The sequence below is a fragment of the Suricata suricatta genome, chromosome 4 (genome assembly GCF_006229205.1).
Source record: "Suricata suricatta isolate VVHF042 chromosome 4, meerkat_22Aug2017_6uvM2_HiC, whole genome shotgun sequence".
Taxonomy (NCBI): domain Eukaryota; kingdom Metazoa; phylum Chordata; class Mammalia; order Carnivora; family Herpestidae; genus Suricata; species Suricata suricatta.
The window spans coordinates 100067413-100080820 of NC_043703.1; the positions used below are offsets into that span (position 1 = coordinate 100067413).

Genomic DNA, 13408 nt, shown 5'->3' on the forward strand with positions numbered 1-13408 from the left:
TAAAATTTACCATCTTAACCATTTTTAAGTGTACAATTCAGTAATGTTGACTATATTCATTATATTATGTAGCAGATCTCTAGGATGTCTTCATCTTGGAAAACTGGAACTCTCCCCACGGAAAAACTCCCTCCACCCTGTCTCTTCAGCTCCTTCTGGCAGCCTCCATTTTACTTTCTGTTTCCATCAGTTGGACTGCTCTAGATACTGCATGTGAGTGGAATCATACAGGACTTGTCTTTCTGTGACTGGCTTGTTTCATGATGGCCTCATAATGACTTAGCATGACCTCCTCGAGGTTCATCCATGTTGTGGCATGCAACATGACTGCTTTCATTTTTAAGGCTGAATAATATTCTGTGGTGTGTAAATGCCACGTTTTCTTTACCCATTCATTTATCAGTGGACATTTGCATCGTTTCCATCTCTTAGCTCTTGTGAATAATGCTGCAGTGAACATGGGTATACAAATCATCTGAGATCCTGCTTTCAGGTTTTGTTTTTGTATTTGTTTTGTTTTGTTTTGTTTTGTTTTGTTTTGGGATATATACCCAGAAGTGGCATTGCTGCATCATATGTAATTTTATTTTGAATTTTGTGAGGAAACCTCTATACCATTTCCCATAATAGCTCCACCATTTTAAATTCCTGTCAGCAGTACACAAGTGTTCCAGTTTCTCCACATCTTTTACTGAAGTTTTTACTATGTTATAAAAATAAGGTGGAGTAGAGAAAGGCACCATCGTGGTCACAATTCAGGTTTTTTTCCTGGTAAATGGTAGTTAAGAGGGCAGTAGAAATGGTAATAAAAGATGAGTGAAGAGGTGGTTATAGAGAACAATGTCAGGTTTTAGAGAAGAGCTTAGTCTGTTTCTTAGCTCACTTCATTCCTTCCCTATCATTAAAATTCTACTTATGATCAGTGATTCCATTTTTCAGATGTTTTTAAAAAAAATGCCTCCTGAGTAAACTGTTACCTCAGAATATCATAAGAATAATAAAGAAAAGTTCAGTGCAGAAAACTTAGAGAGAAAAGGTCTTTCGACAAGAGAGTTTATTGGGGCCGACAGTATATTTGATTTCGTGTCGGTCTGTAAAGGTAAGATTGAAGCTGTCAGTATCATCGTCTGGGTTTCATTCTTGTCTGTGCTGGGGCACACTGGACATCAGAGAACACGGGAAAAAAGGGTCATCTGCCACTTAGTACGAGCCTCTTGGCTTCACCATGGTGTTGAATGCTGGGTGGTGAAGTGGGAGACTGGATGAAGATGGGCCTTTTCTAATTCTGAGCCATGGGCCCGCTTCCCTGACAGACAGGCATGAGAAATGCCTGCTGCTTCCTCTGTCCACAGCTCCTGGTTTGCCTGGAAATGAAAGGCAGCAGGAGTTCAGAGGGTGTACTTTCTAATTTCTGGCATGCAATAACTTCTTCTGTATCTCTGGGCATGCCACTCTGTGCCTCATTCTCCTTATCTAGAAATAAGATGGTTGACTTAGGTAGGGACATTTTTAAAAGGACCTTCTTGACACCTGTTTTAGGAGTTTGGCTCTTACGTTCTCCTCATGAAGGACTGACATGTAGACCAAGGGGTGTTCCATAAGGCGGAGAAGGCACTGCAGTTCTCCGTATGGTGCTAGCTCTCTCACAGAGCCCTTGCTCTGTTCAGGCTTTGGTTTGCTGTCCAGGCTTCTGAAATGGCTGAATGGTATTTAACAGCTGCCTCTTAGGGGATCCTGCACTTAGGAGTATAGAGTGAAGGTGTTCTAATACTTGAATCTGCCCTAAAACAGGTTGTAATGTATTTCCAAGAGCATTGCCTTAGAGCTTTTTGATTTCACATCTCATGGTTTTAAGGGAGAAAATTAGAGAAGCCAAGGGACCGGCTCAGGGTCACAAGGCCAATCAGTGACAAAAGCTGAGACTAGAGTCCATTTTTCACTTCTCTTGAGTCTGTAACTGGTGTACTTGCCATTATTTTAATTAGGTTGATAAGACTGGTACATAAGAAAAGCAATACTCTAAGGCAGTGAATGAGAGGTGCCAGACAAGGGGGGCTGACGGTACTGGTATAGGGTTTCTGAGAGGGGGAGCAATCATCTCAGCACGGATAATCTGGGAAATCTTCCTGGAGGAGGGAAGTTTGGAGCTTGACTTGAATAAGGATAGATAGACTTCAGAGGAGAGGGGAGCACCCAGAACAGAGGCATGGAGACAGAAAAGCCCAAAACAGGTGTAGTGTGAATCAAGCTTCGTGGAGCAGAGGGACAAGTAGGAGAAAGAGACATGGGCTGGCATTTATTGAACATCTGTCTTGTGTCAGGCACACTGTCTGGTCCCTTAGCCATGTCATCTCAGTGCCCTGAGTGGGGAAATGATACCCTGACCATGCATTTGAGAGTGTCACTGTCTTCCCACCCCATCACTACTTGGGATCTGTCTTCTTTAGACTAAAAGTTAACTTTTATCTAGTAGTAAAGTACCTAGTTAAAAATATGGACAAGAAAAGGGAAGAGTTGTTTGCTTCTATAAAGAAGGTCTTGGAGGTAGCTGATAGGAGGTATTCTTCTGCAGTAAGCCTGGAGCCTGCTCCCATAATGGCAGCTGGCGGGCCTTGGTGCTCCTGAGTGACTGGGCTGACCATGAATTATTCAGGGCCTGTGCCCAGTGAGTGGCTGCCTAGCAAAGTCCTGTGGGAAGGAGGCTGTGTTATCTCATTGAGAGATTGGCAGAAGCTCAGGTGCTGAGGAGGAAGAAATGACTGCACCCTTAAAATATTTCACATTTTAACATGCCAGGGCCGCACACAATGTTCCATAGACCTGCAACTGGGTAATCGGGACCTGTTATTCAAAGAGGAAGAAATAATATCTCCGACCCCTAATTAATAAATACAATAACCTACACTTCTGTGTTACCCTGGCATTTGTTGGCAGGGATTTGGCCTGAAGCCACATTAAAATTGCAGATAAGACAGCATTACCCAGAGGGCTCATGTGGGAGGAACCCCACCCTGCTGTGTGTTTATCTCCACCAAACAGAGAGATGCTGTTGTTGATCCATTCAGAATGGTACTTTCAGTAACTGTCACTGACTTCATTTGTTACATGTCGTGTGTGTCTGTCACCATCCATCTATCTGTCTGATTTCCTCAGTTAGGTTGAAAGTGCCTCCAGAGAAGAAATCACATCTTAGAACTTGGGGGTCCCTCCAGTGGCCTGTGTTCCTGGATGGGACTAAGCATGTGCTAGGTGGACTGATTTTTACTTTCTGTGGACCAGGAGGTATGGGGCCTGTGCCTTGATGATAAGGTTCGCCTCCCTCCACTCTGTCCTCCTTCCTTCTCTGGGTGCCTGTTCAAACAGCTCTTCTCAACTTTTCTCACGAAGGCCAGTCCATTGTAAGCTCCTGGGAAATGTAACATGGGGATGAAGATCTGAGGGCAGGGTCCAGAGGCCTGTTTTCACAAAGAAGAGATTTGTGTCTCCTCTCTTCCAACTTTTTCTCATGAGCTATGCTACCAGGAAACTGCGTTTTCTCACTGTCCCATCTGCTTCCTTGTAAAACTCTGGCCCAGTGGTTCTGAACACCTGTGTGTGTGTCAGCCTTTTCCCTCCATGTTGGAGGTAGGAAAGAGAACCAAAAATCCTGGGCAAGAGCAGGCCTGGCCCCAGCTGCATTCCTCAGATGTTCTTTCCCTTTGAACCACTCTGCCTGTAGCAGAGGAGCCTAGTCTTGGCTCTGGCCGGTGTTATATTCACAGGCAGAGCAGCACCTGTTTGCCAAAGGTGGGGCCTCTGGACTGGGGCATTCTTTTGTCCATACAGGGAAGCTTTGCATGTGCAGATAAGAGACGATAAGAATGCAGGGATAAGGTTTGGCCAGGGTAGAAGATTCAATAAACTGCATTCCTTCCCCAGGACGTTGGGTACTTGTTACTGAGTGTGACTTGCCATTTTTTCCTTCTCAGCAAAAATGTCAGGTACTTCATATTCTCCTGAGACCAGCTGAACAAGAAAGAGAAAAAGGATATAAATGGGAATTAGATTTGCCCTGGTATTTCAGATGCAGCTGTGTAACTAGATAGTTTTGCAGGAAGGGGGTGTGTGTGTGTGTGTGTGTGTGTGTGTCTGTGTGTGTGTGTGTGTGTGTGTGTGTGTGTAGGAGAGAGAGAGAAAAAAACATGCATATCCTTCATGGAACAGAGATAGCAATCACTATAGATGAAAAATACCTTTAGCCTTCTGTTTTTCTTCTATGTATTCTGGGTCCTGAAGGATCAAATCTGATAGCTCCATCCCAAATAAACATAGGCCTTTTGTAACTTGTTTCATAGGGAATATTGTGTTCTTGTTATTTCTGAAGTGTTACTGTTTTACTTTATCTATTAAATAGGATTTTGAATATGCCTTTCCCCATGCAAAACGGGGTGAGTGAAAGAGAAGGAAATGAGGTTCGTGAGCGGCTCCCTGGTGAAGGACTGGTCTTAACCATCCTGAATTGTCCTTGTACAGAAATCCAGAGGGGTGCCCCCTGTGGTCCCTGGCCTTGAGGTCAGTGACTCCATAGGAAACCTGTAACAGCCTCTAGCCAGTAGCCCCCTTGGCAAACAGGTGGCCAAAGGTAGGGTAGAATTACTTATGAAAATTTCCTCCATGAAGAATTTAAAGACTAGCAATCATAGCTGCTTGGGTAGTGCAGGTACCTTCCTGACATTTCTCTTTTGCAACCATTTATCTCAATTATAGAACAACTTTGAAGTGGGTCCCCTTATTGTGCTCACTTTTCAGGCTCAGGGAATCACACACTTAGAAAGTAGCAGAGCCAGATTCCTAGATTCCGCATCTGTTTTTAAGCACCTTTCCTCCTTTAAACTCTGACCCAGATGCCCCGGGGGTGGTGCCCTGGGAGTAAGCAGAGGAGTGTTCTAGGTGTTGATGCCGGAGGAATCATGAGGAAGTGGTGCTGACTGCTTCCAGCTGCCCAGGCTGTGGGCCTGTGTGCCACGTGCCACTGGGGAGAAAGGAGATGTTCTGGAAGCATGGCACGCCACTCGCTAGCCGTGGCACAGAAATGCTAGAGTCAGAGACATGTGTTCTCACAGTGGGACTTGTTTAAAATTGTTTTGGGAGGGCAGGGGAAGGATTCCAGTAATTCTGTTTTCTGGGGGGGTTTTGTTTTTTGGTTTCTTTAAATGTTTTTATTTATTTTTGAGAGAGCAAGCAAATGGGAGAGGGGCAGAGAGAGAAAGAGGGAGACACAGAATCTGAAGCAGGCTCTAGGCTCTGAGCTGTCAGCATAGAGCCCAACGTGAGGCTTGAACTCACAGGCCGAAAGATCATGACCTGAGCTGAAGTCAGACCCTCAACCAACTGAGCCACTCAGGCGCCCCTGTTTTCTGTTTTTGACTGGATTTCATGGTGGTATGCTTGGCTAGTTGATAGAGCTTTTGACATGGTGCACTTCCTGTTGAAAAAGGGGTGGGCTTTTGAGAATACACAGACTGAGGCAGGCTTTGGGAGAAAGGACAGTGGTAACTTGGTAGTTGGGGGTGGGAGGCTCTCTGGGCATTGTACAGTAGAGAGGAAGCAGAGGAAGAATGCCCACAGTTAAGGAGTCAAGGCTAGGAGGAGTGAGCAGGAGGCTGGCTGGAGAAGGGGGTGGGTGGGCCAGAGAAGTGAGATGGATCACATATGCGTCAGCTCCAGGAGCATAAATGCACTGGCACGATTTGGAGCCCGCTTTTCTATCTGGCCACACCAGGGGAGGAGGATTATTTTAGTAGTAGTATTTTGGTTTCCTATAAAGAAACATTCAGGAGAAATTGTCGTCATCCAGCTGTTGTCCAGATGAAGGAAAGGCAGATCTAGAAACGGCAGAGAACTTAGCAAAAGTTTATATGTGAAACTTTCTTGTGTTATGACCCTCCCTGTTCCCACCACTTTTTTTTTTTTATTCTTTTATTTTTGTTTTTTGTTTTTTATAATAGTTTATTGTCAGGTTGGTTTCCATATAACACCCAGTTCTTCTCCCCACAAGTTCCCACCACTTCTTTCCCAGCTCTTGGGTAGGTTTTTCAAGTCCTTGAATGTGTATAAATCCCATCACATCTTAGCATGTTGGCCATCCTCTCCCAGGCATTGCAATCCTCTTAGTGTTTAGATGTTCAGGAAATGAACACTCCACAGTTTACCCTTTCAAGCTTGTTATGATGCAGGGAAAGCAGTAATTTTTCTGTCTTTCTCCTTCTCTCCCTCTCTCTCTCCCTCCCTCTCTCTCTCCCTCCCTCTCTCTCTCCCTCTCTCTCTCTCTCTCTCTCTCTCTCTCTCTCTCAACCTCTTAGACTTAATAAAGCCTCTTGGAACAGAGGCTTAATCTCATCTCTTAGTGTTCCCACTCATATGCTACATGCTAAGTCATACAGAATCTTAGTGTATAGGTCCACCAAGTACAAGAAAAGGAACTTAAACCCAGCCATACAAGATCAAACAAAACCCATTTACAACAGGAGAACCCTCAAAAGTAGCAACTTCCACATAAACTAGCACGGAATGTGCCTGTTCTTGACCCAAACTAAGTGTTGCAGGGATTCATATGGAGGCTTGCTTGTTGGGTTTTAGGTATCATGATACCACTTACTGAGTTTTTTATGGTTTTTGGTTTTTCTGAAAAGCTTACAAACCATTAGTAAATTGATATTCTACTCTAAGTACATAGGATAAACAGGGCTGGACCAAGGGTTTCAGGTGTGGCTTTGCCATGCATCAGCTGTGGATGCCTGGGCAAGGCACATTATCTCTGAATCTCAGTTGCCTTGTCCACAAAATGGACACAAAACCTACTTCGTAGATTTAGTTACTTGAGGAAATGTATGTGAAAGCATTTTGTAAATTACAGAGTGCTGTAGTAATATGATAACTCTTGTTATTATGGCCAGTTGTTTATATGGAGATGGATGATAATTGGGACTACAACAATAGTCTCCAATAGAAGGGAGCTTATTTATCATCAATAAAACATTTAGACCCCAACCTCTTTGATCTATAGGTGAGGATGGTGAAGACCAGGGAAAGTTAGACACACATGCAGTTACTTCGCTTTCCTGGAGCACTCAGGAGATGGGGTAAGCCTGAGTACCGTGGCCCTGGGTCTTTCAGTACACCACCGCACTTCTCATTGTGCTGTCTGCAGATAACCATAGGGACCTGGTTTTACTATCCTGGCACCACAAGGCTGGCAGGTACCTTTCACTGTGCGCTGGAATCTTGGTGCAACTTGAAGGCGGCTACAACTCTTATCAGAGTTGGCTGCCTGTGTTGATATTCCTGGCCCGGCTGAGGGACATGTTTTTTTAGATTAGAAAAGATTGAGGGGATAGCCCCAAATCACAGGGTCTGTTTCTGCAGAAAGCTTTGTTGACTGCTGAGCATTCTGAAAATGATCTTGCCTCCCTTCATGTTCCTTTTCACATGCTGTGTGCTTCTGCCTTTAAGCATCTTCAGGATTCTTCTTAGAGCACTATAAATTGTGCATAAGACCCCTGGTCTCTTGCTTTATTAAGTTAGAGTTGGGTAGACTCTTCTACATTTCTTTTTTCTTCCTCAGAATGTCCTCGTCCTTTCCCTTCTGCTTCAGAAGGTGAGGGCATCTCTTCTCTTGGCTACGGCTGGCTGCCCCAGCCATGCCTTCAAGCCATTTCCCCACTGGCCTTTTCCTACCTGTGCCAACTCAGGCCTGAAATCTGTGCACAGTGCTCAGCTGGACCCTGGCCCAGAGCCCCTTCCCCTGGTCGTGTCACTCCCATTTACCACCTCTACCTTCTTGTTCTTCCCTTTGCTCCTTGTTCTCTAACTCCCTATAACCTTGCTTCAGCTTTTATTACCCCAGTGACCTCCTCAACCCCACACTGGATCAATCCACATCTTCTCTTTCTAGTTCCTTCTTTTTGCAATGAGATGCCATCCTACCCCCTTTCTTCATTAAATGTCTTTCTTCTCTTGGATTTTCATTCCGTAGCTCTTTTGGTATCTCCACTGTTTTTTCTTCTTGCTTATAGCCCCTGGCCTTCCCCAGGACTCTCTGCGCAGCCACTTGCCACTTAAATTCCCTCCCAGGTTTAAGCCCACTACAGTCTCGGTCACTGTGCACAGGCTCTTTCCTTAGCCTTGAGCTCTTGCTTACTCCACATTCTTGACTACTTCTGGACATGTCACCCCTCAGTGTTGAGGTAACTCAAATTCAGCATAGCCAGAAGGAAATGTTCAGTCCTCCCCTACACCCAGCAGCTAGCTCTAAAAACCCCAGTCTTCTGCAATTCTAGCCTTTGAACCTCCCACACACATGGAGTTGGTTATGAGAGTCCTATGGATTAACTCTTGCATCAGTCCGTTGCTTTTTGTTCCTGTTGCCTCACACTGACTAGTCCTTTGACCTGGAGAATTCCTGTAACCACCCGAATGACCTTGCTGCTTTCAGTCTCTCTTCTGACTACCACCTAGAGCCCAACCTAGACCCAATCTCCTCTAGCTGAAAAGTCTCCACCGGTTCCCTGCTCAGGCTTACTTCTGTCAGGGCTTCCCTCCTGCCTGACAGTCCCTTATGCTCCAGTCAGATGGTAGCACTTGCTGGTGCTTTCCCTGGGACAGTCCAATTGGTGCTTCTATTTATGTTGCTTCCCACTCCCACCCCACACCCCACTCTAGGAGAGGAGGCTCTCTCTCATCCCTCCTTGTCGACAGTCTTACCTGTGTTTCAGAATCTGGTCACAATGCCAGTTCCTAAAGTTGTTTCCACCTGTCTTCCTAGGCAGTTGTGTCTCCCTTGTCCTTTGAACTCTTGTAACTCCCTTACTTTGGCCCCTGTGTGTTCTTCTGGTATCCATCTGTTTGCAGATCTGTCTGATCTCCTTTGGTCAGAAACTCTCACATCTCCCAGCCATCTCTGAATCCTCCCTGGGCAACGTTCCTTGCACACAGTTGGCGTCCAGTAAATGGTAAATGGAATAAAGAACAAGTGCCTCTGGCCTTCTTTTACCTCCTCCCCACTGCTGAGTTGGAGGTGGCCAGATGAATCATCAGGGTTGTGTCTTCTTCTCCTGCCCCATCACATGAGATAGATTGCCACTTCTCACCTCTTGACCCCGCAGGGTTATTAAATCCTTCTCCAGCCTCAAAACCTTTCTTACTTGGCATGTATTCACTCTGTCTGTCTTTGTTTGGAGTCTGTTCTTTATACTGAGAGTGGCTACACTAGTCCTAGACTCTACCCCATCACCCAGTATGTAACCTGACTAATTAGAAAGCTTATTTCACCAACTTCCCCATTACCAGAGGGAGCTGAAAGGGAGACACGAAGAGTGGTGACTCATACTGTATTCACTAAGTGGCTTAAAGATTAAAAATAAAGCATTGTAAATTGGCAAGCACTTTGCAGTCTCCTTGTCTCTGCCCACAGCTGGACACTTAAGAGACTTAAAACTTCGTATTTAATAGTGAAGTATATTTAATATTAATATATAATATATTAAATAGTAAAGAAGGGCCTGTTAAGGTCTTAATTGAGAAAATGTCTTCATTCAACTTTTTGTAGCTTTGATGTGATATGAGGGGAAAAATACGCAAGAGGTGTATTTTGAAAAATACACTTCTATTTGAATGTTATCATTGTTAGGGTATTTTCACATCATTCCCTCATTGACCTTGTAGAGGTAGGTATTAAGTATCCCTGTGTGACAGGGGAGGTTTAGAAAGAATTCAGGTTTCTTCTAAGGTCATAGGCAATTTAAGAGGCTTGGCTAGGACTAGAAACTCAGGTCTTGGGATCCTAGTCCAGTGCTTCTTCCAGTAACCCCACATTTTCCACATTCCTGTCAGCATCCTGGAAGATGAGAAATGCCTTCAAGTCCTGGGTCTGGCTTTGGAAAGCTAAAGGTTGACCCTGGATGTATTAAAAATCCTGTCCTGTAGATATCGGAAATGGGGGTTGCTGATTTGAGCACTTAGCTGGACTTTAGGTTTGTTTTAACTCTAGCCCTGGACTGGAAGCAGTTGCTTGAATTACCAGTGCCCTGGGGACTGAAGTAAACATGGAAAGGAGGCCCACCTCTTTAGTGCAGATTGGAATCCCTTAGAAGAAGCTACCTTCTTCAGTGAGTATTGCTGCAGGGTTCCATGTGGAAAAGCCAAATCTGTGATTTGTTTTCTGCCTGTAGTTAGGGAGGAGGGGGTTTGGGGTGGTGGGTAGAAAAAGCTAAGGTCAGTTATTTACCCAAAATACATTTTGACCACTGTTATTGTCTCCGTACAGGAATTTTTTTTTTCCTTTGGTTGAGATTGGTGGGAGAAGTTAGGGAGAAGAGTTTTAGTTATTTTGAAGAACCCAAAAGTTCAGGAACCTCATTTTACAAATTGAAGATAATTTCTGTGCTCTCAATCTCCCCATTAGGTCATAAACTTCTCAGCTCAGGGATCCTTGAGGTGTTTACCTGTGTACCTTTTTCCCACAATGCCTTGCAAATCCGTGCTCCCTTAAATCTAGCATTGACTTAGTATTATGAGGCCAGTGTTTATACTCGAAAACCTCCTGCTAAACATCTTGTGATGGCCGCACAAATCTGCTGAGGAGTTTCTTCTGGGCGATGAACTCACACCTCGCCTCGCTGAGGCCGGAGTGACTTTGTCTCACTTGTACGCAGTGGCCAGCCGGGCCGCCGCCCCGCGTGGTTGGCGCCCGCGCAGTGGGGACGCTGCGCGCACCTAGGTGCGCAGCGCCGGTGGCCGCGTTATCTGCGCGGACGCTGAGGAGTGGATGAGTAGCCCCGGCCGGGGAACCGCAGGACTCTTCACCCTCCCGGGTTGCCTCCTTTTCTTGTGATAGTAATCGGAGACTTTTCCGTTACATGAGGCTCTTCACAAAAGATTGTAATTCCAGCAGCTTTGTTCGGGAAGGTACCACCGCGGCGGGCGCGTCCTGGGCCCGGCCCGGGGGTCGACGGCCTCAGGGCGGTGGAGGCGGCTCGGGCCGCGCTGGGGCAGCCTGTGGGTGGGGGGCCGCCGGCCGGCCGGCGTCCCCCGCGCCCCTCCTCGTGGTACAGCCTGCGTTTCCTCTACAATGCTGTTATGCTAATCAGGTGACATCACCGCCCAGCGCACGGAGAGTGGCTCCTGATTAAATTACAAACCGGCGGCCGCCGCGGGCAGCCGGGAGGAGGTGTGTGTACTGCTCCTGCGAGCTCCTGGGTTTGGCGATCCGGGCATGCCTAGGATTGGCCATATTTTAAAAAATTTTAAGTAGGACTTGGACCTACTTTTCTTCCTCCCTCCGTCCTCCCGCCCCTCCTCGGTAATTTATTTCAAGCTTCTAGTCGAGAGCCACAAAAGGAAGGAAAACAACAAGGAATTAGATGCGTGAGTGGTAACTCCTGGCCAGGCTAAGGTGGACTCTACTGCAGCCAGCTTCCTATCAGATCAGTCTGCTGGACTTTCAGACCAGAATGGGGCTTGCCTGAGGTCCAGTCCTTTTCACAGGGGCCGGGAGCCAAGCCGTGCGGAAGCTGCTGTGTGTTGGATGGGGGTAGGAGGGGGCCGGAGCGGGATTTCCACCGTGCAGCCCGCCGCGGCGTTACGCCGGGCATAATGGAATTGCAGAGGACTTCCAGCATCTCAGGGCCGCTGTCGCCAGCTTACACGGGGCAGGTGCCTTACAACTACAACCAGCTGGAAGGGAGATTCAAGCAGCTACAAGGTAAGCCCCCTCCCGAAGGCCGGGCCTGTCCTGAGGCTGTGCCTACGGGGGTTCCGAGGTTTTATTTGTGCCATATGGTACGTGACCCTAATAAAGACCGGCCGCCGCACGGCCTAGCCCCAAAGCTTCTGGTTGGCTGCGAGCACTCCCATTCACTCCTTAACGGAGACACTTTCTCACTCTCTACTCAAGAAAAGCCTCCATTTGGAGACCCACTCCCTCCCTCTCTCTCTCTCTCTCTCTCTCTCTCTCTCTCTCTCTCTCTCTCTCTCTCTCTCTCTCGCCCGCCCTCTCCCTCTCGCCCTCCCTCTCCCTCTCTCCCTCTCTCCCTCTCCCTCTCTCCCTCTCTCCCTCTCTCCCTCTCTCCCTCTCTCCTTCTCTCCCTCTCTCCTTCTCTCCCTCTTCCTCTCCCCTTCTCTCTCCCTTCCTCTTCCCTCACCCAATATTCTTTTGGCTTTCTTGGTTGTCAGGTATTTGCTTCGCGCTGCACACACCCTTTCCATCCTTTTAGCTATCTTTGCAGCTCAGTAGATCAATGCTAATAGACGTGTTGGTGTGCAAGCATTAGGTTCCGGGTTGCCTCTGTCTCCCAGCCCCCAGCCTCTTACCTCTGGGAATCCTAAAGGTGTAAAGTGCACTGCTCGTCACCCAGTCCCGTAGAACAATAGGAAAGGGGAGGAGGGAGTGGTCTTTTTGTTCCTAAGCCTTGGGTAAATTACAGTTTTGATTCCGAAGCTTAATTTTAACTCTTTTGATGTATTGTGTTGGGGAGAGCCTTCCCATCAATTTAGTAGGCTATGTAATTTATAATGAAAGCCAGTTATTGTCATTCCAATGCTATGGGTTGGATTAGTTGGATCAATTATAGGTTTCTTGGCATCTATATTAGTCTGAAATAATTGAATGAATCCAGTATTTTACCGCATATATTTTTATGGAGAGCGGGGTCCTGTGTGCAGCAGTGTGTGGGATCATGGGCCTGCAGCCCACTGCTGGGGTGGCCCCTGCAGCCCTTGGCTGTCCCTGCCCAAGCAACAGGCCTGTCTGGCGGTTTCTCAGGGCTTATACATGAAAAAGGACTCATAAGTGAAAACAGAACTCCTTCCGTTTGGAAGCCCCTGGAATCAGTAGTAGGCCAGGAATGGTTCTAATGATGTGAAAAAGTGGTCTTCGCACACTGTATGTTTCTTATTTTAACTCTTCTTGGTGCCACAAATGTGGTTCCTGTGAGGAGGAGGAAGGAAGGAAGCAGCTCAATCCTAGAATGTTTTCATTGGGAAGGGGAGGGAGGATATATTTCATTCACAGGTTTATTTGTCTTGTGAAATAGTTGACAGTAATGACACTTTTCTGGAAAACAAGAGGCAGAACAGGACGTGATTTTAAACATTTGCTAGTCTGTGCTGCATTCCTGGGGCAGTTAGCTAAGAGGAAGCTTCACTCCCCTCAGGGAGTGGTAATGTGTCTTTGCTTCATTCCCCTTGAGCTCTGAAGGTGGAATTTGCTTTTTGGGAAACTTGGGTTGGGGGAACTGGAGGCAGAGGACGTTTGCAAATGGTAAAGAGAGGAATGGTGGTGTGTCTGTTATCTTCTAGGTCTGTGCTAGAAGCTCCATAGTTTTGGTTTTTGAGAATTCAGCATGCACCTCCTCTAAGCATGACAAAGTCT

The 13408-nt window shown here is 46.5% G+C and overlaps 1 protein-coding gene and 1 long non-coding RNA gene across 5 annotated transcripts in view; one reads left to right on the forward strand and one right to left on the reverse strand.

The window, feature by feature from the left end:
- SPTBN1 (spectrin beta, non-erythrocytic 1) overlaps positions 1-13408 on the forward strand; it is a 196822-nt gene that overhangs the window by 74658 nt on the left and 108756 nt on the right. The window contains exon 1 of one of the 4 annotated variants that reach the window (XM_029937361.1): positions 11160-11740. The exons of 2 other annotated variants lie outside the window; for them this stretch is intronic. In XM_029937361.1, coding sequence (XP_029793221.1) covers positions 11632-11740 — 109 coding nt within the window. In that variant the 5' untranslated portion in view covers positions 11160-11631. Of the gene's footprint in view, positions 1-11159; positions 11741-13408 lie in introns of those variants that run through there. One more of the 4 variants, XM_029937360.1, reaches the window with a different exon arrangement.
- On the reverse strand, positions 1024-9222 carry LOC115289819. The gene is made up of 2 exons (XR_003907822.1): positions 8743-9222; positions 1024-1364 (listed from the first exon to the last, which is right to left on the reverse strand). It is a non-coding gene; the product is annotated as an uncharacterized LOC115289819 (long non-coding RNA).